At 51.2% G+C, this 20038-nt stretch overlaps 1 protein-coding gene across 1 annotated transcript in view; it reads right to left on the reverse strand.

Moving 5' to 3' along the window:
- Positions 1 to 20038, reverse strand: part of LOC144828300 (uncharacterized) — a 239177-nt gene that overhangs the window by 144114 nt on the left and 75025 nt on the right. The window contains exon 2 of the mRNA XM_078686383.1: positions 16063 to 16152. Within this exon, the coding sequence (XP_078542509.1) occupies positions 16063 to 16152 (90 nt within the window). The remainder of the gene's footprint in view (positions 1 to 16062; positions 16153 to 20038) is intronic.

Consider the following 20038-nt stretch of genomic DNA (forward strand, 5'->3'; position numbering starts at 1 on the left):
TACTTGTGTGTGACAGCACCTGACACCTCTGACACTGGCTTTATGTGTGTGTGTGACAGCACCTGACACCTCTGACACTGGCTTTATGTGTGTGTGTGACAGCACCTGACACCTCTAGCACTGGCTCTGTGTGTTTTTGATAGCACCTGACACTTCTGGAACTGACTCTACTTGTGTGTGACAGCACCTGACACCTCTGGCACTGACTCTATATGTGTGACAACACTGGCTCTGTGTGTGTGTGTGTGTGACAGCACCTGACTCCTCTGACACCTCTAGCACTAGCTCTGTGTGTTTTTGACAGCACCTGACACTTGTGGAACTGACTCTACATGTGTGTGACAGCACCTGACAGTTTTGGCACTTGCTCTATGTGTGTGAGTGACAGCACCTGACAACTCTGGCACTGGCTCTATGTGTGTGTGACAACACCAAATACCTCTAGCACTGACTCTGTGTGTATTTGACAGTACCTGACACTTCTGGAACTGACTCTACTTGTGTGTGACAGCACCTGACACCTCTAGCACTGACTCTATGTGTGTGACAGCACCTGACACTTCTGGAATTGACTCTACTTGTGTGTGACAGCACCCGAGAGTTATGTCACTGGCTCTATGTGTGTGAGTGTGACAGCACCTGCCACCTCTAGCACTGGCTCTGTGTGTTTTTGACAGCTCCTGACATTTCTGGCACTGGCTCTATGTTTGTGTGTGAGAGACAGCACCTGACACATCTGGCACTGGCTCTATGTGTGTGTGTGTGTTTGATATCCCCTGACACCTCTGGCACTGTCTCCAGGTGTGTGAGTGTGACAGCACCTGACACCTCTGGCACAGATCATACATGTGTATGACAGCGCCTCTGACACCTCTGGCACTGGCTCTATTTGTGTGTGTGTGACAGCCCCTGACACCTCTGGTACTTGCTCGATATGTGTGTATGTGACAGCACCTGACACCTCTGGCACTGGCTCTGTTTGTGTGTAACAGCACCTTACACCTCTAGCACTGACTCTGTGTGTGTGTGTGTGTGTGTGTGAGACAGCACCTGCCACCTTTGGAACTGTCTCTATGTGTGTGACAGCCCCTGATACCTCTGGCAGAGACTCTATATGTGTGTGACAGCATCTGACACCTCTAGCACTGGCTCTGTGCGAGTGTGACAGCACCTGACACCTCTGGAACTGGCTCTATATGTGTGACAGCACCTGCCACCACTAGCACTGGCGCTGTGTGTGTGTGACAGCACCTGACACATCTGGCACTGACTCTATGTGAGACAGCACCTGACACCTCTGGCACTGGCTCTACGTGTGTGTGTGTGTGTGTGACAGTACCTGATGCCTGTGACACTGACTCTACATGTGTGTGTGTGTGAGACAGCACATGATACCTCTAGCACTGGCCTCTACGTGTGTGCTGGACTGCACCTGACACCTCTGGCACTGACTTTACGTGTGTGTGGCAGCACTGGCTCTGTGTGTGTGTATGTGTGTGTGACAGCACCTGACTCCTCTGACACCTCTAGCACTGGCTCTGTGTGTTTTTGACAGCACCTAACACTTGTGGAACTGACTCTACATGTGTGTGACAGCACCTGACAGTTTTGGCACTGGCTCTATGTGTGTGAGTGACAGCACCTGACAACTCTGGCACTGGCTCTATGTGTGTGTGACAACACCAAATACCTCTAGCACTGACTCTGTGTGTATTTGACAGTACCTGACACTTCTGGAACTGACTCTACTTGTGTGTGACAGCACCTGACACCTTTGACACTGGCTTTATGTGTGTGTGTGACAGCACCTGACACCTCTGACACTGGCTTTATGTGTGTGTGTGACAGCACCTGACACCTCTAGCACTGGCTCTGTGTGTTTTTGACAGCACCTGACACTTCTGGAACTGACTCTACTTGTGTGTGAGAGCACTTGACACCTCTGACACTGGCTCTATGTGTGTGGGTGACAGTACCTGGCACATCTGGCACTGGCTCTATGTGTGTGTGTGTGTTTTATATCCCCTGACACCTCTGGAACTGTCTCCAGGTGTGTGAGTGTGACAGCACCTGACACCTCTGGCACAGATCATACATGTGTATGACAGCGCCTCCGACACCTCTGGCACTGGCTCTATTTGTGTGTGTGTGTGACAGCCCCTGACACCTCTGGTACTGGCTCAATATGTGTGTATGTGACAGCACCTGACACCTCTGGCACTGACTCTGTGTGTGTGTAACAGCACCTTACACCTCTAGCACTGACTCTGGGTGTGTGTGTGTGTGTGAGACAGCACCTGCCACCTTTGGGACTGGTTTTATGTGTGTGACAGCCCCTGATACCTCTGGCAGAGACTCTATATGTGTGTGACAGCATCTGACACCTCTAACACTGGCTCTGTGTGAGTGTGACAGCACATGACACCTCTGGAACTGGCTCTATATGTGTGACAGCACCTGCCACCGCTAGCACTGGCGCTGTGTGTGTGTGACAGCACCTGACACATCTGGCACTGACTCTATGTGAGACAGCACCTGACACCTCTGGCACTGGCTCTATGTGTGTGTGTGTGTGTGTGACAGTACCTGATGCCTGTGACACTGACTCTACATGTGTGTGTGTGTGAGACAGCACATGATACCTCTAGCACTGGCCTCTATGTGTGTGCTGGACTGCACCTGACACCTCTGGCACTGACTTTACATGTGTGTGGCAGCACTGGCTCTGTGTGTGTGTGTGTGTGACAACACCTCACTCCTCTGATACCTCTAGCACTGGCTCTGTGTGTTTTTGACAGCACCTGACACTTGTGGAACTGACTCTACATGTGTGTGACAGCACCTGACAGTTTTGGCACTGGCTCTATGTGTGTGAGTGACAGCACATGACAACTCTAGCACTGGCTCTATGTGTGTGTGACAACACCAAATACCTCTAGCACTGACTCTGTGTGTTTTTGACAGCACCTGACACTTCTGGAACTGACTCTACTTGTGTGTGACAGCACCCGAGAGTTCTGTCACTGGCTCTATGTGTGTGAGCGTGACAGCACCTGCCACCTCTAGCACTGGCTCTGTGTGTTTTTGACAGCACCTGACACTTCTGGAACTGACTCTACTTGTGTGTGACAGCACCCGAGAGTTCTGTCACTGGCTCTATGTGTGTGAGCGTGACAGCACCTGCCACCTCTAGCACTGGCTCTGTGTGTTTTTGACAGCTCCTGACATTTCTGGCACTGGCTCTATGTTTGTGTGTGAGAGACAGCACCTGACACATCTGGCACTGGCTCTATGTGTGTGTGTGTGTGTGTGTGTGTTTGATATCCCCTGACACCTCTGGAACTGTCTCCAGGTGTGTGAGTGTGACAGCACCTGACACCTCTGGCACAGATCATACATGTGTATGACAGCGCCTCTGACACCTCTGGCACTGGCTCTATTTGTGTGTGTGTGACAGCCCCTGACACCTCTGGTACTTGCTCGATATGTGTGTATGTGACAGCACCTGACACCTCTGGCACTGGCTCTGTTTGTGTGTAACAGCACCTTACACCTCTAGCACTGACTCTGTGTGTGTGTGTGTGTGTGTGTGAGACAGCACCTGCCACCTTTGGAACTGTCTCTATGTGTGTGACAGCCCCTGATACCTCTGGCAGAGACTCTATATGTGTGTGACAGCATCTGACACCTCTAGCACTGGCTCTGTGCGAGTGTGACAGCACCTGACACCTCTGGAACTGGCTCTATATGTGTGACAGCACCTGCCACCACTAGCACTGGCGCTGTGTGTGTGTGACAGCACCTGACACATCTGGCACTGACTCTATGTGAGACAGCACCTGACACCTCTGGCACTGGCTCTACGTGTGTGTGTGTGTGTGTGACAGTACCTGATGCCTGTGACACTGACTCTACATGTGTGTGTGTGTGAGACAGCACATGATACCTCTAGCACTGGCCTCTACGTGTGTGCTGGACTGCACCTGACACCTCTGGCACTGACTTTACGTGTGTGTGGCAGCACTGGCTCTGTGTGTGTGTATGTGTGTGTGACAGCACCTGACTCCTCTGACACCTCTAGCACTGGCTCTGTGTGTTTTTGACAGCACCTAACACTTGTGGAACTGACTCTACATGTGTGTGACAGCACCTGACAGTTTTGGCACTGGCTCTATGTGTGTGAGTGACAGCACCTGACAACTCTGGCACTGGCTCTATGTGTGTGTGACAACACCAAATACCTCTAGCACTGACTCTGTGTGTATTTGACAGTACCTGACACTTCTGGAACTGACTCTACTTGTGTGTGACAGCACCTGACACCTTTGACACTGGCTTTATGTGTGTGTGTGACAGCACCTGACACCTCTGACACTGGCTTTATGTGTGTGTGTGACAGCACCTGACACCTCTAGCACTGGCTCTGTGTGTTTTTGACAGCACCTGACACTTCTGGAACTGACTCTACTTGTGTGTGAGAGCACTTGACACCTCTGACACTGGCTCTATGTGTGTGGGTGACAGTACCTGGCACATCTGGCACTGGCTCTATGTGTGTGTGTGTGTTTTATATCCCCTGACACCTCTGGAACTGTCTCCAGGTGTGTGAGTGTGACAGCACCTGACACCTCTGGCACAGATCATACATGTGTATGACAGCGCCTCCGACACCTCTGGCACTGGCTCTATTTGTGTGTGTGTGTGACAGCCCCTGACACCTCTGGTACTGGCTCAATATGTGTGTATGTGACAGCACCTGACACCTCTGGCACTGACTCTGTGTGTGTGTAACAGCACCTTACACCTCTAGCACTGACTCTGGGTGTGTGTGTGTGTGTGAGACAGCACCTGCCACCTTTGGGACTGGTTTTATGTGTGTGACAGCCCCTGATACCTCTGGCAGAGACTCTATATGTGTGTGACAGCATCTGACACCTCTAACACTGGCTCTGTGTGAGTGTGACAGCACATGACACCTCTGGAACTGGCTCTATATGTGTGACAGCACCTGCCACCGCTAGCACTGGCGCTGTGTGTGTGTGACAGCACCTGACACATCTGGCACTGACTCTATGTGAGACAGCACCTGACACCTCTGGCACTGGCTCTATGTGTGTGTGTGTGTGTGTGACAGTACCTGATGCCTGTGACACTGACTCTACATGTGTGTGTGTGTGAGACAGCACATGATACCTCTAGCACTGGCCTCTATGTGTGTGCTGGACTGCACCTGACACCTCTGGCACTGACTTTACATGTGTGTGGCAGCACTGGCTCTGTGTGTGTGTGTGTGTGACAACACCTCACTCCTCTGATACCTCTAGCACTGGCTCTGTGTGTTTTTGACAGCACCTGACACTTGTGGAACTGACTCTACATGTGTGTGACAGCACCTGACAGTTTTGGCACTGGCTCTATGTGTGTGAGTGACAGCACATGACAACTCTAGCACTGGCTCTATGTGTGTGTGACAACACCAAATACCTCTAGCACTGACTCTGTGTGTTTTTGACAGCACCTGACACTTCTGGAACTGACTCTACTTGTGTGTGACAGCACCCGAGAGTTCTGTCACTGGCTCTATGTGTGTGAGCGTGACAGCACCTGCCACCTCTAGCACTGGCTCTGTGTGTTTTTGACAGCACCTGACACTTCTGGAACTGACTCTACTTGTGTGTGACAGCACCCGAGAGTTCTGTCACTGGCTCTATGTGTGTGAGCGTGACAGCACCTGCCACCTCTAGCACTGGCTCTGTGTGTTTTTGACAGCTCCTGACATTTCTGGCACTGGCTCTATGTTTGTGTGTGAGAGACAGCACCTGACACATCTGGCACTGGCTCTATGTGTGTGTGTGTGTGTGTGTGTGTTTGATATCCCCTGACACCTCTGGAACTGTCTCCAGGTGTGTGAGTGTGACAGCACCTGACACCTCTGGCACAGATCATACATGTGTATGACAGCGCCTCTGACACCTCTGGCACTGGCTCTATTTGTGTGTGTGTGAGACAGCCCCTGACACCTCTGGTACTGGCTCGATGTGTGTGTATGTGACAGCACCTGACACCTCTGGCACTGGGGCTCTGTGTGTGTGTAACAGCACCTTACACCTCTAGCACTGACTCTGTGTGTGTGTGTGTGTGAGACAGCACCTGCCACCTTTGGAACTGGCTCTATGTGTGTGACAGCCCCTGATACCTCTGGCAGAGACTCTATATGTGTGTGACAGCATCTGACACCTCTAGCACTGGCTCTGTGTGAGTGTGACAGCACCTGACACCTCTGGAACTGGCTCTATATGTGTGACAGCACCTGCCACCGCTAGCACTGGCGCTGTGTGTGTGTGACAGCACCTGACACATCTGGCACTGACTCTATGTGAGACAGCACCTGACACCTCTGGCACTGGCTCTACGTGTGTGCGTGTGTGTGTGACAGTACCTGATGCCTGTGACACTGACTCTACATGTGTGTGTGTGTGAGACAGCACATGATACCTCTAGCACTGGCCTCTACGTGTGTGCTGGACTGCACCTGACACCTCTGGCACTGACTTTACGTGTGTGTGGCAGCACTGGCTCTGTGTGTGTGTGTGTGTGACAGCACCTGACTCCTCTGACACCTCTAGCACTGGCTCTGTGTGCTTTTGACAGCACCTGACACTTGTGGAACTGACTCTACATGTGTGTGACAGCACCTGACAGTTTTGGCACTGGCTCTATGTGTGTGTGACACCACCAAATACCTCTAGCACTGACTCTGTGTGTATTTGACAGTACCTGACACTTCTGGAACTGACTCTACTTGTGTGTGACAGCACCTGACACCTCTGGCACTGACTCTATGTGTGTGACAGCACCTGACACTTCTAGAACTGACTCTACTTGTGTGTGACAGCACCCGAGAGTTCTGTCACTGGCTCTATGTGTGTGAGTGTGACAGCACCTGCCACCTCTAGCACTGGCTCTGTGTGTTTTTGACAGCTCCTGACATTTCTGGCACTGGCTCTATGTTTGTGTGTGAGAGACAGCACCTGACACATCTGACATTGGCTCTATGTGTGTGTGTGTGTGTTATATATCCCCTGACACCTCTGGAACTGTCTCCAGGTGTGTGAGTGTGACAGCACCTGACACCTCTGGCACTGACTCTGTGTGTGTGTAACAGCACCTTACACCTCTAGCACTGACTCTGTGTGTGTGTGAGTGTGTGTGTGAGACAGCACCTGCCACCTTTGGAACTGGCTCTATGTGTGTGACAGCCCCTGATACCTCTGGCAGAGACTCTATATGTGTGTGACAGCATCTGACACCTCTAGCACTGGCTCTGTGTGAGTGTGACAGCACCTGACACCTCTGGAACTGGCTCTATATGTGTGACAGCACCTGCCACGGCTAGCACTGGTGCAGTGTGTGTGTGACAGCACCTGACACATCTGGCACTGACTCTATGTGAGACAGCACCTGACACCTCTGGCACTGGCTCTATGTGTGTGTGTGTGACAGTACCTGATGCCTGTGACACTGACTCTACATGTGTGTGTGTGTGAGACAGCACATGATACCTCTAGCACTGGCCTCTACGTGTGTGCTGGACTGCACCTGACACCTCTGGCACTGGCTCTACGTGTGTGCGTGTGTGTGTGACAGTACCTGATGCCTGTGACACTGACTCTACATGTGTGTGTGTGTGAGACAGCACATGATACCTCTAGCACTGGCCTCTACGTGTGTGCTGGACTGCACCTGACACCTCTGGCACTGACTTTACGTGTGTGTGGCAGCACTGGCTCTGTGTGTGTGTGTGTGTGACAGCACCTGACTCCTCTGACACCTCTAGCACTGGCTCTGTGTGCTTTTGACAGCACCTGACACTTGTGGAACTGACTCTACATGTGTGTGACAGCACCTGACAGTTTTGGCACTGGCTCTATGTGTGTGAGTGACAGCACCTGACAACTCTGGCACTGGCTCTATGTGTGTGTGACAACACCAAATACCTCTAGCACTGACTCTGTGTGTATTTGACAGTACCTGACACTTCTGGAACTGACTCTACTTGTGTGTGACAGCACCTGACACCTCAGGCACTGACTCTATGTGTGTGACAGCACCTGACACTTCTGGAACTGACTCTACTTGTGTGTGACAGCACCCAAGAGTTCTGTCACTGGCTCTATGTGTGTGAGTGTGACAGCACCTGCCACCTCTAGCACTGGCTCTGTGTGTTTTTGACAGCTCCTGACATTTCTGGCACTGGCTCTATGTTTGTGTGTGAGAGACAGCACCTGACACATATGGCACTGGCTCTATGTGTGTGTGTGTGTTTGATATCCCCTGACACCTCTGGAACTGTCTCCAGGTGTGTGAGTGTGACAGCACCTGACACCTCTGGCACAGATCATACATGTGTATGACAGCGCCTCTGATACCTCTGGCACTGGCTCTATTTGTGTGTGTGTGACAGCCCCTGAGACCTCTGGTACTGGCTCGATATGTGTGTATGTGACAGCACCTGACACCTCTGGCACTGGCTCTGTGTGTGTGTGTGTGTGAGAGACAGCCCCTGCCACCTTTGGAACTGTCTCTATGTGTGTGACTGCCCCTGATACCTCTGGCAGAGGCTCTATATGTCTGTGACAGCATCTGACACCTCTAGCACTGGCTCTGTGTGACTGTGACAGCACCTGACACCTCTGGAACTGGCTCTATATGTGTGACAGCACCTGCCACCGCTAGCACTGGCGCTGTGTGTGTGTGACAGCACCTGACACATCTGGCACTAACTCTATGTGAGACAGCACCTGACACCTCTAGCACTGGCTCTACGTGTGTGCGTGTGTGTGTGACAGTACCTGATGCCTGTGACACTGACTCTACATGTGTGTGTGTGTGTGAGACAGCACATGATACCTCTAGCACTGGCCTCTACGTGTGTGCTGGACTGCACCTGACACCTCTGGCACTGACTTTACGTGTGTGTGGCAGCACTGGCTCTGTGTGTGTGTGTGTGTGACAGCACCTGACTCCTCTGACACCTCTAGCACTGGCTCTGTGTGTTTTTGACAGCACCTGACACTTGTGGAACTGACTCTACATGTGTGTGACAGCACCTGACAGTTTTGGCACTGGCTCTATGTGTGTGAGTGACAGCACCTGACAACTCTGGCACTGGCTCTATGTGTGTGTGACAACACCAAATACCTCTAGCACTGACTCTGTGTGTATTTGACAGTACCTGACACTTCTGGAACTGACTCTACTTGTGTGTGACAGCACCTGACACCTCTGACACTGGCTTTATGTGTGTGTGTGACAGCACCTGACACCTCTAGCACTGGCTCTGTGTGTTTTTGACAGCACCTGACACTTCTGGAACTGACTCTACTTGTGTATGACAGCACTTAACACCTCTGACACTGGCTCTATGTGTGTGGGTGACAGTACCTGACACATCTGGCACTGGCTCTATGTGTGTGTGTGTGTGTTTGATATCCCCTGACACCTCTGGAACTGTCTCCAGGTGTGTGAGTGTGACAGCACCTGACACCTCTGGCACAGATCATACATGTGTATGACAGCGCCTCCGACACCTCTGGCACTGGCTCTATTTGTGTGTGTGTGACAGCCCCTGACACCTCTGGTACTGGCTCGATATGTGTGTATGTGGAAAAGTAAATTTTGCCATGTTGTATGTGCCTACGTATTCCCCATCTTATGTTATATGTGTATGATCGATATGCATGTATTCCCTTCTGATCGATTAAAGACGCAATTACAGTTGTGTCCATCTCTAGTATGCCAGTTTCCAGTCTTCGTGAAAGCAACGAATATTAGGCCCATGTAAACCTACGTTGCCACATTTTACAGTGTGCACGTTAATTCATTGAATTGTCCCCGTTTCTAGGCCTCAAAAGGGCCCGGACTCAGATTCAGCTCCTGTCTCCTGAACACTCTCCGAGGAGCGATACAGCCCCCACCTGTATCCCTGACTCTTAGCTTACTTCTTGCCTCGCAGTGCCCGGCTCGGCCTGGCTCTGCCTCCCAGTCTGCCAAGAGTATGTTATGTTTCTAGTTATCAGTCCAGCCCTCCTTCTCTGCATTCCTAAGCTACTGAATCGCATCAATAGTTTCCGTCATAGTCTAGCCTTTATGTCTCCATGTAAGAGAAATACTGTATTAATATTCATAGAATATTCCTCACACACGCACTACATATAGAATTATGCATGCACCAGTCTTAAAGTCTATTAGCCTTTGCCCTGATAACTTTTGGATTCTGTCAACATGTACTCTAAACAACAGATACTAGATATGCCTGGGTACATGTCGCTCTGACACTCCAGACTTTCGTCTCCTCTTCTAGCGCAGAAGTCATAGCCCCCAGTTCTCCCTGGTAACACGTCATTGCCCGTTTGCGCGCACCACTAGGTTAGAGGTCCCAGCTGCTCAGGTAGCCCCCTCCATGTTTCCGCCCCTTTTATGACATATTCTGTTACGTTTACATCACATGTCTATGTATACGCCCTGTACACGCCTTCTTGTTACATCATTTCGCCCTTATCTTTCGCGACTGTTACGAAGCACGCCTACTGCTACGCCTACTGTATTGAATGTAATGCATTTGTTTTGATATATATACTGTGCACTGTTATTAAAAGTTAGCCTGTCCCAGCCTAGCCAGATCCTGCCCCCGGCAGCTGCCATCCTATTCCCGTACAGGCTGTCCTGTTCCTGTCCTTTATGCCTGATTAAAGCCTGTAAACTCCAGCTACCTCGAATCTTGACTCTTATTTATTGAGCTACCTGTTTATATGAGTATCCTGAAAAATAGAACCGGTAATTAATTATTTATTTACCACAGTATGTGACAGCACCTGACACCTCTGGCACTGGCTCTGTGTGTGTGTAACAGCACCTTACACCTCTAGCACTGACTCTGGGTGTGTGTGTGTGTGTGAGACAGCACCTGCCACCTTTGGAACTGGTTTTATGTGTGTGACAGCCCCTGAAACCTCTGGCAGAGACTCTATATGTGTGTGACAGCATCTGACACCTCTAACACTGGCTCTGTGTGAGTGTGACACCACATGACACCTCTGGAACTGGCTCTATATGTGTGACAGCACCTGCCACCTCTAGCACTGGTGCTGTGTGTGTGTGACAGTACCTGACACATCTGGCACTGACTCTATGTGAGACAGCACCTGACACCTCTGGCACTGGCTCTACGTGTGTGTGTGTGTGTGTGACAGTACCTGATGCCTGTGACACTGACTCTACATGTGTGTGTGTGTGTGAGACAGCACATGATACCTCTAGCACTGGTGTGTGCTGGACTGCACCTGACACCTCTGGCACTGACTTTACGTGTGTGTGGCAGCACTGGCTCTGTGTGTGTGTGTGTGTGTGACAGCACCTCACTCCTCTGATACCTCTAGCACTGGCTCTGTGTGTTTTTGACAGCACCTGACACTTGTGGAACTGACTTTACATGTGTGTGACAGCACCTGACAGTTTTGGCACTGGCTCTATGTGTGTGAGTGACAGCACCTGACAACTCTAGCAATGGTTCTATGTGTGTGTGACAACACCAATTACCTCTAGCACTGACTCTGTGTGTATTTGACAGTACCTGACACTTCTGGAACTGACTCTACTTGTGTGTGACAGCACCTGACACCTCTGACACTGGCTTTATGTGTGTGTGTGACAGCACCTGACACCTCTGACACTGGCTTTATGTGTGTGTGTGACAGCACCTGACACCTCTAGCACTGGCTCTGTGTGTTTTTGACAGCACCTGACACTTCTGGAACTGACTCTACTTGTGTGTGACAGCACCTGACACTTCTGGAACTGACTCTACTTGTGTGTGACAGCACCCGAGAGTTCTGTCACTGGCTCTATGTGTGTGAGTGTGACAGCACCTGCCACCTCTAGCACTGCCTCTGTGTGTTTTTGACAGCTCCTGACATTTCTGGCACTGGCTCTATGTTTGTGTGTGAGAGACAGCACCTGACACATCTGGCACTGGCTCTATGTGTGTGTGTGTGTGTGTGTTTGATATCCCCTGACACCTCTGGAACTGTCTCCAGGTGTGTGAGTGTGACAGCACCTGACACCTCTGGCACAGATCACACATGTGTATGACAGCGCCTCTGACACCTCTGGCACTGGCTCTATTTGTGTGTGTGTGAGACAGCCCCTGACACCTCTGGTACTGGCTCGATATGTGTGTATGTGACAGCACCTGACACCTCTGGCACTGGCTCTGTGTGTGTGTAACAGCACCTTACACCTCTAGCACTGACTCTGTGTGTGTGTGTGTGTGAGACAGCACCTGCCACCTTTGGAACTGGCTCTATGTGTGTGACAGCCCCTGATACCTCTGGCAGAGACTCTATATGTGTGTGACAGCATCTGACACCTCTAGCACTGGCTCTGTGTGAGTGTGACAGCACCTGACACCTCTGGAACTGGCTCTATATGTGTGACAGCACCTGCCACCGCTAGCACTGGCGCTGTGTGTGTGTGACAGCACCTGACACATCTGGCACTGACTCTATGTGAGACAGCACCTGACACCTCTGGCACTGGCTCTACGTGTGTGCGTGTGTGTGTGACAGTACCTGATGCCTGTGACACTGACTCTACATGTGTGTGTGTGTGAGACAGCACATGATACCTCTAGCACTGGCCTCTACGTGTGTGCTGGACTGCACCTGACACCTCTGGCACTGACTTTACGTGTGTGTGGCAGCACTGGCTCTGTGTGTGTGTGTGTGTGACAGCACCTGACTCCTCTGACACCTCTAGCACTGGCTCTGTGTGCTTTTGACAGCACCTGACACTTGTGGAACTGACTCTACATGTGTGTGACAGCACCTGACAGTTTTGGCACTGGCTCTATGTGTGTGTGACACCACCAAATACCTCTAGCACTGACTCTGTGTGTATTTGACAGTACTTGACACTTCTGGAACTGACTCTACTTGTGTGTGACAGCACCTGACACCTCTGGCACTGACTCTATGTGTGTGACAGCACCTGACACTTCTGGAACTGACTCTACTTGTGTGTGACAGCACCCGAGAGTTCTGTCACTGGCTCTATGTGTGTGAGTGTGACAGCACCTGCCACCTCTAGCACTGGCTCTGTGTGTTTTTGACAGCTCCTGACATTTCTGGCACTGGCTCTATGGTTGTGTGTGAGAGACAGCACCTGACACATCTGGCACTGGCTCTATGTGTGTGTGTGTGTGTGTGTTATATATCCCCTGACACCTCTGGAACTGTCTCCAGGTGTGTGAGTGTGACAGCACCTGACACCTCCGGCACAGATCATACATGTGTATGACAGCGCCTCTGACACCTCTGGCACTGGCTCTATTTGTTTGTGTGTGACAGCCTCTGACACCTCTGGTACTGGCTCGATATGTGTGTATGTGACAGCACCTGACACCTCTGGCACTGGCTCTGTGTGTGTGTAACAGCACCTTACACCTCTAGCACTGACTCTCTGTGTGTGTGTGTGTGTGAGACAGCACCTGCCACCTTTGGAACTGGCTTTATGTGTGTGACAGCCCCTGATACCTCTGGCAGAGAATCTATATGTGTGTGACAGCAACTGACACCTCTAGCACTGGCTCTGTGTGAGTGTGACAGCACCTGACACCTCTGGAACTGGCTCTATATGTGTGACAACACCTGCCACGGCTAGCACTGGCGCTGTGTGTGTGTGACAGCACCTGACACATCTGGCACTGACTCTATGTGAGACAGCACCTGACACCTCTGGCACTGGCTCTACGTGTGTGTGTGTGACAGTGCCTGATGCCTGTGACACTGACTCTACATGTGTGTGTGTGTGAGACAGCACATGATACCTCTAGCACTGGCCTCTACGTGTGTGCTGGACTGCACCTGACACCTCTGGCACTGACTTTACGTGTGTGTGGCAGCACTGGCTCTGTGTGTGTGTGACAGCACCTGACTCCTCTGACACCTCTAGCACTGGCTCTGTGTGTTTTTGACAGCACCTGACACTTGTGGAACTGACTTTACATGTGTGTGACAGCACCTGACAGTTTTGGCACTGGCTCTATGTGTGTGAGTAACAGCACCTGACAACTCTGGCACTGGCTCTATGTGTGTGTGACAACACCAAATACCTCTAGCACTGACTCTGTGTGTATTTGACAGTACCTGGCACTTCTGGAACTGACTCTACTTGTGTGTGACAGCACCTGACACCTCTGGCACTGACTCTATGTGTGTGACAGCACCTGACACTTCTGGAACTGACTCTACTTGTGTGTGACAGCACCCGAGAGTTCTGTCACTGGCTCTATGTGTGTGAGTGTGACAGCACCTGCCACCTCTAGCACTGGCTCTGTGTGTTTTTGACAGCTCCTGACATTTCTGGCACTGGCTCTATGTTTGTGTGTGAGAGACAGCACCTGACACATCTGGCACTGGCTCTATGTGTGTGTGTGTGTGTTTGATATCCCCTGACACCTCTGGAACTGTCTCCAGGTGTGTGAGTGTGACAGCACCTGACACCTCTGGCACAGATCATACATGTGTATGACAGCGCCTCTGACACCTCTGGCACTGGCTCTATTTGTGTGTGTGTGACAGCCCCTGACACCTCTGGTACTGGCTCGATATGTGTGTATGTGACAGCACCTGACACCTCTGGCACTGGCTCTGTGTGTGTGTAACAGCACCTTACACCTCTAGCACTGACTCTGTGTGTGTGTGTGTGTGTGTGTGAGACAGCACCTGCCACCTTTGGAACTGTCTCTATGTGTGTGACAGCCCCTGATACCTCTGGAAGAGACTCTATATGTGTGTGACAGCATCTGACACCTCTAGCACTGGCTCTGTGTGAGTGTGACAGCACCTGACACCTCTGGAACTGGCTCTATATGTGTGACAGCACCTGCCACTGCTAGCACTGGCGCTGTGTGTGTGTGACAGCACCTGACACATCTGGCACTGACTCTATGTGAGACAGCACCTGACACCTCTGGCACTGGCTCTACGTGTGCGCGTGTGTGTGTGACAGTACCTGATGCCTGTGACACTGACTCTACATGTGTGTGTGTGTGAGACAGCACATGATACCTCTAGCACTGGCCTCTACGTGTGTGCTGGACTGCACCTGACACCTCTGGCACTTTACGTGTGTGTGGCAGCACTGGCTCTGTGTGTGTGTGTGTGTGACAGCACCTGACTCCTCTGACACCTCTAGCACTGGCTCTGTGTGTTTTTGACAGCACCTGACACTTGTGGAACTGACTCTACATGTGTGTGACAGCACCTGACAGTTTTGGCACTGGCTCTATGTGTGCGAGTGACAGCACCTGACAACTCTGGCACTGGCTCTATGTGTGTGTGACAACACCAAATACCTCTAGCACTGACTCTGTGTGTATTTGACAGTACCTGACACTTCTGGAACTGACTCTACTTGTGTGTGACAGCACCTGACACCTCTGACACTGGCTTTATGTGTGTGTGTGACAGCACCTGACACCTTTGACACTGGCTTTAAGTGTGTGTGACAGCAACTGACACCTCTAGCACTGGCTCTGTGTGTTTTTGACAGCACCTGACACTTCTGGAACTGACTCTACTTGTGTGTGACAGCACTTGACACCTCTGACACTGGCTCTATGCGTGTGGGTGACAGTACCTGACACCTCTAACACTGGCTCTGTGTGTTTTTGACAGCACCTGACACTTCTGGAACTGACTCTACTTATGTGTGACAGCACCTGACACCTCTGACACTGGCTCTATGTGTGTGGGTGACAGTATCTGACACCTCTGGCACTGGCTCTATGTGTGTATGAAAGCGCCTGACACCTCTGGCACTGGCTCTATTTGTGTTTGTGTGTGTGACAGCACCTGACACTTCTGGCACTGACTCTATGTGTGTGACAGCACCTGACAGTTCTGGAACTGACTCTACTTGTGTGTGACAGCACCCGAGAGTTCTGGCACTGGGCCTAGGTGCATTCTCTGACACAGTGCATTTTAAGAGTAGGATACTTACCAGTCAGCGCACATATGGTCAGCACCAGCAGCAGTGAAAGTGCACAGACGGCACAGAGCAGCACCAGCAGCTTTCCGGAGGATAAAGTAACTATGAGAGAGGAGACAGAACAAGGGATTAGCGAATTTACTGTTCACAAGGCGCAGTAATAGAAACAGTACGGAGGGGCAAGAACATGGCTTAGTTTTATATATCCCTTTCTCAGAGAGCATGAAAGGAATCCAGCCTGAGACCTGTAGCGTCTAAAATCACAGATGGACTCAGAGTAGTCCAAGCGTTTTGCCTCCACGGAGAAGGGCACCCCATATCTTCAGTAACACAAACAGAGGAAGGGGAAGTCTACAGGAAGGGAGGAAGAAGGAGAGGCACAGGAAGGGGCACTCTACAGAAGAGTGGGGCATGTACATGATTAGCTGTGTATCCCTTACTCAGAAAGTTTGGGAGGAAACCGGCCTTAGAGCTGCTTGTATTGCCTGATATCACTAAGCACACTCTGGGCTTCTAGAGAATAGACACCTCTGCAAGGGCCATTACACCTAATGACAAAATAAAAAGGTTTGGAAGATCCCACAGGGTTACAGGTCTTCAGTGAGACAAAAGTGGCATGAAAAGCTCCACTACAAACAGCCTTTTACACAGAGATCATTTATCTGACATCTGTCTTGTTTTTGCATGTTTGATTACCTTCTGGGGAGGTGGGCTGTGGTCCAGATGGGCTGATGGTTAAGACTTGTGAGTGATTTGGGAGAAGAAGGTAATGCTAGTTGTTTCCCATTGTCCTACTGTTTAAAATCACTCCCATAATGGCCCTCCCTTCTCCCCCTTTTCTCTTCCCTCGTCGGTTTGTGTCTCTCCTTTCACTCTCACCATTTTTGCTCTTCATCTTTTCTCTATCATCTTGCATGTATGTCAATTCAACAAAATGTCTGGAGTAGTGGAAGTAACATTACACACAGGTTTACCTTAATAACATCACAGGAATTGACATCCTAGGACCTATTACCCTGACTCTTCTCAGGTAGTGATGTCACATGATATTAACCCTGAATGGCATCACAATAATTGATATTGCCGAAGTCTTATAGTAACAGCATGAATAATATATCAGAGCAGATCACTGTATGGTTGAAATATCCCCTCTATTAAGGTGCTGCCATGACCCTTTAAAGTGAAGGCCGTAATGCTTTCCCTGAATTGTAGTAAATGAGCGAAGCGAGTGAGACAGATCTCTTCTGGGGAGTTCAGGGAATTTTATGGCAAGACAGGAGGCGTAGCAATATGCATGTATGAGCAGTGCTTAATTTGAGCCAGTGGTGTCCGGGGCTCGGCACCGGCACTTAATTGTCATCACCGGCGCTTGTGACAGTATGCCACAAGGTGGCGTTGTCTAGCTAATTTAGAGATGAGCACAACAACAATTAATTATTTATGGAATGCCTGGGTTCATTGGTGCATGAAAAGGAAATGTTACGTATCACATGGAGGCTGATGAGGTAGAAGTCGCATATTTTTCGTACAGGGGTGTTAACCATTACACGTCAGCTGTGACAGCAGGTAATTCGGTGGTGCATGACTTGCAATTGGGAAAAGTCCTTTGATTTACACTGTAGTAAAAGGAATTTGTCTAAAAAGACAACCTAGGTTTCGTTATGAGATTGTTGGGGATTTTAATCAGGTTTTAACCTCTTCCGTGCTTGCGTCGGCCAAAGGCGGACACGAGCACTACCTCCCTGGTGTTGCGCACGACCAACGGCCGACGCAGCCCCGCCCACTCCGTCGAACCCCTGCACCGCGGCTCATTGGATTGATATTTAGCTTTAAGGGAACTAATGTGAACATTAGCAACTTTGCTTTTTTTTTTTTTAAAGTAATTATTTTCCTTTTATTAATCAATAGAGCAGGATATACATGTCCTTGCGTATTTTGTATCCAGCAGATACAATGAGAGTAATCAGACCGACAAGCATTCCCATTAATCTTGTAAAGAGTTATATAAGAAACTAATAGTAACCCCTAGTCCCATTTTCTCCACTCCACCTGAACTTCTATGGTAGGTAGCTTATCTTTCTTTCCTCATTGTTCCTGATAACTGAGTCTTTCAGGTCATGGAAGAACACAATAGCCTGGCATTTGGCAAGCAGTGGCAATCTCCTATAGCACTCTATGACTTTCATACACTTTCCCAATACTGCACTGGTGTATCTTCTCCTTGTGTAAGTGCATCTGCGAACAGGCCCGAGTCATCTCTGCCCAGGCTGTCAGGGCCTCCAGTGCTTTGGCATCTCTTTTCGTCCTTCTCATACGTACTTCTTGCAAGCCCAGCCCATTCTAAATCATCTTCCTCCAAAGCTTCCCTTGTTGGCAACTTCGATTTGTTTAGTTTCTTATAGGACGGTGTTGGACAGGCCTCGTGGCTGGGCCGTCCCCCCTCCGCACAACGGGGCCCGGACCCCGGCTCTCCCTGAATCCCCAGCAAGAGCCACCCCGGCAACCCCCCGAGGCAACCCACAACCCGTCCACAACGGGACGCCAGCTCCTGAACCCTCCCGTACCGGCTGGCCCTGGCCCCCGTCAGCACCATGGCCCCGGCCCAGCCGCCATCTTTGGACACTACAGCACGAGGCCGCATGGCCTCGACTCGACCCCAACCCTGGGCCTGGCCCGGCCCCGACATCGAGGCACCAACCTCCACACAGGAGGTAAAGAGACCACTTGGCAGGTCAATGAAAGAAGAAGGCGTCAACGGCTCTCCTCCGCCGGGTGTCGATCACCCCCGGCCTCCCTGGGCGCTGGCTCCAACCCCCTGCTGGGTGTCGGGACCCCTCATTCCGGACCTCCCGACCTCAAGGCGCGAGGGTCCGGGCATCAAAGGGATCCAGACCTATAACTGGGGAAGCCCCAGACCAGGAGGGTAGTTGTATCCTGGAGTCGAGAGACACCGAGAAGAACTCATCCTTGACGGACTGCTGGCGCTGCCGCAGCCCTGCCCTGTGAACCCTTCGTCTTGGCCTGCTGGCGCTGCCGCGGCCCACCCTCGTGAAACCATCATCTTGGCCTGCTGGCGCTGCCGCGGCCCTCTGCAACGTGAACTACCACCTTGGCCTGCTGGCGCTGCCGCGGCCCTCTGCCCATTGAACCATCGCCTTAGCCTGCTGGCGCTGCCGCGGCCCTCTGTCCTTGAACCATCGCCTTGGCCTGCTGGCGCTGCCTTCGTTGTCGACCTTCATCTTAGCCGGCTGGCGCTGCCGCGGCCCGACCTTGCAGACTCCTAAGCTCGAGGATTGTGAGCTTCTCTCTTACCACCCCCCTGTACCGACCCGGTACCAAGACTGTCTCGCTACCCCTTTCCCTACAGAGACTAGAATTGAGAGGACCCTCGAGTCCTGAATCTCCTGTACCGCTGATAACCTTGCCGCAAGAACCCTATATAAAGAGTGTCGATCTCATCCTGGTGTGGTGTCTATCTGTGGGGAGGGTAGTGACTTGTCTGTACGATCGCCGGAGACGGCCCTCATCGGAGGCCTCTCCCCCAGTATTCGGCCGACCCTCTGGGTCTCCGTCTAACATTGGTGGCCAGCGGCGCGATCCGAACCTACGCATAATCGTACAGAGGGTCACTCGCCCCACGACACACAACCACCATGACAACAAAAGAGAGCGGAGCAACAGAAAAATTCCAGATGGAAAAGCTGGAAGAATACAACCACAGAGAACTGAAACAATTTTGCATGGAATTAGGCATTTTAACCACAGGACTGAGCACGAAAGAGGACTTCAAACGAGCCCTGGAATCTTGGGCGGAGATGGGTACGACCGTACCCCAAACACAAAGCCACGAGACACCGGAAACAAGCCCCACGCCGACGGAAGAAAGAAGATCGGGTCTCTCCCCAGAAGAGGTCCGGGAACGGGAAAAAAGCAGGCTCCATGAATTAGAACTGCCACGACTTCGCTTAGATGGAGAGCTCAAATTGGC

This window comes from Lissotriton helveticus, chromosome 4_1, assembly GCF_964261635.1.
Source record: "Lissotriton helveticus chromosome 4_1, aLisHel1.1, whole genome shotgun sequence".
Lineage (NCBI taxonomy): Eukaryota > Metazoa > Chordata > Amphibia > Caudata > Salamandridae > Lissotriton > Lissotriton helveticus.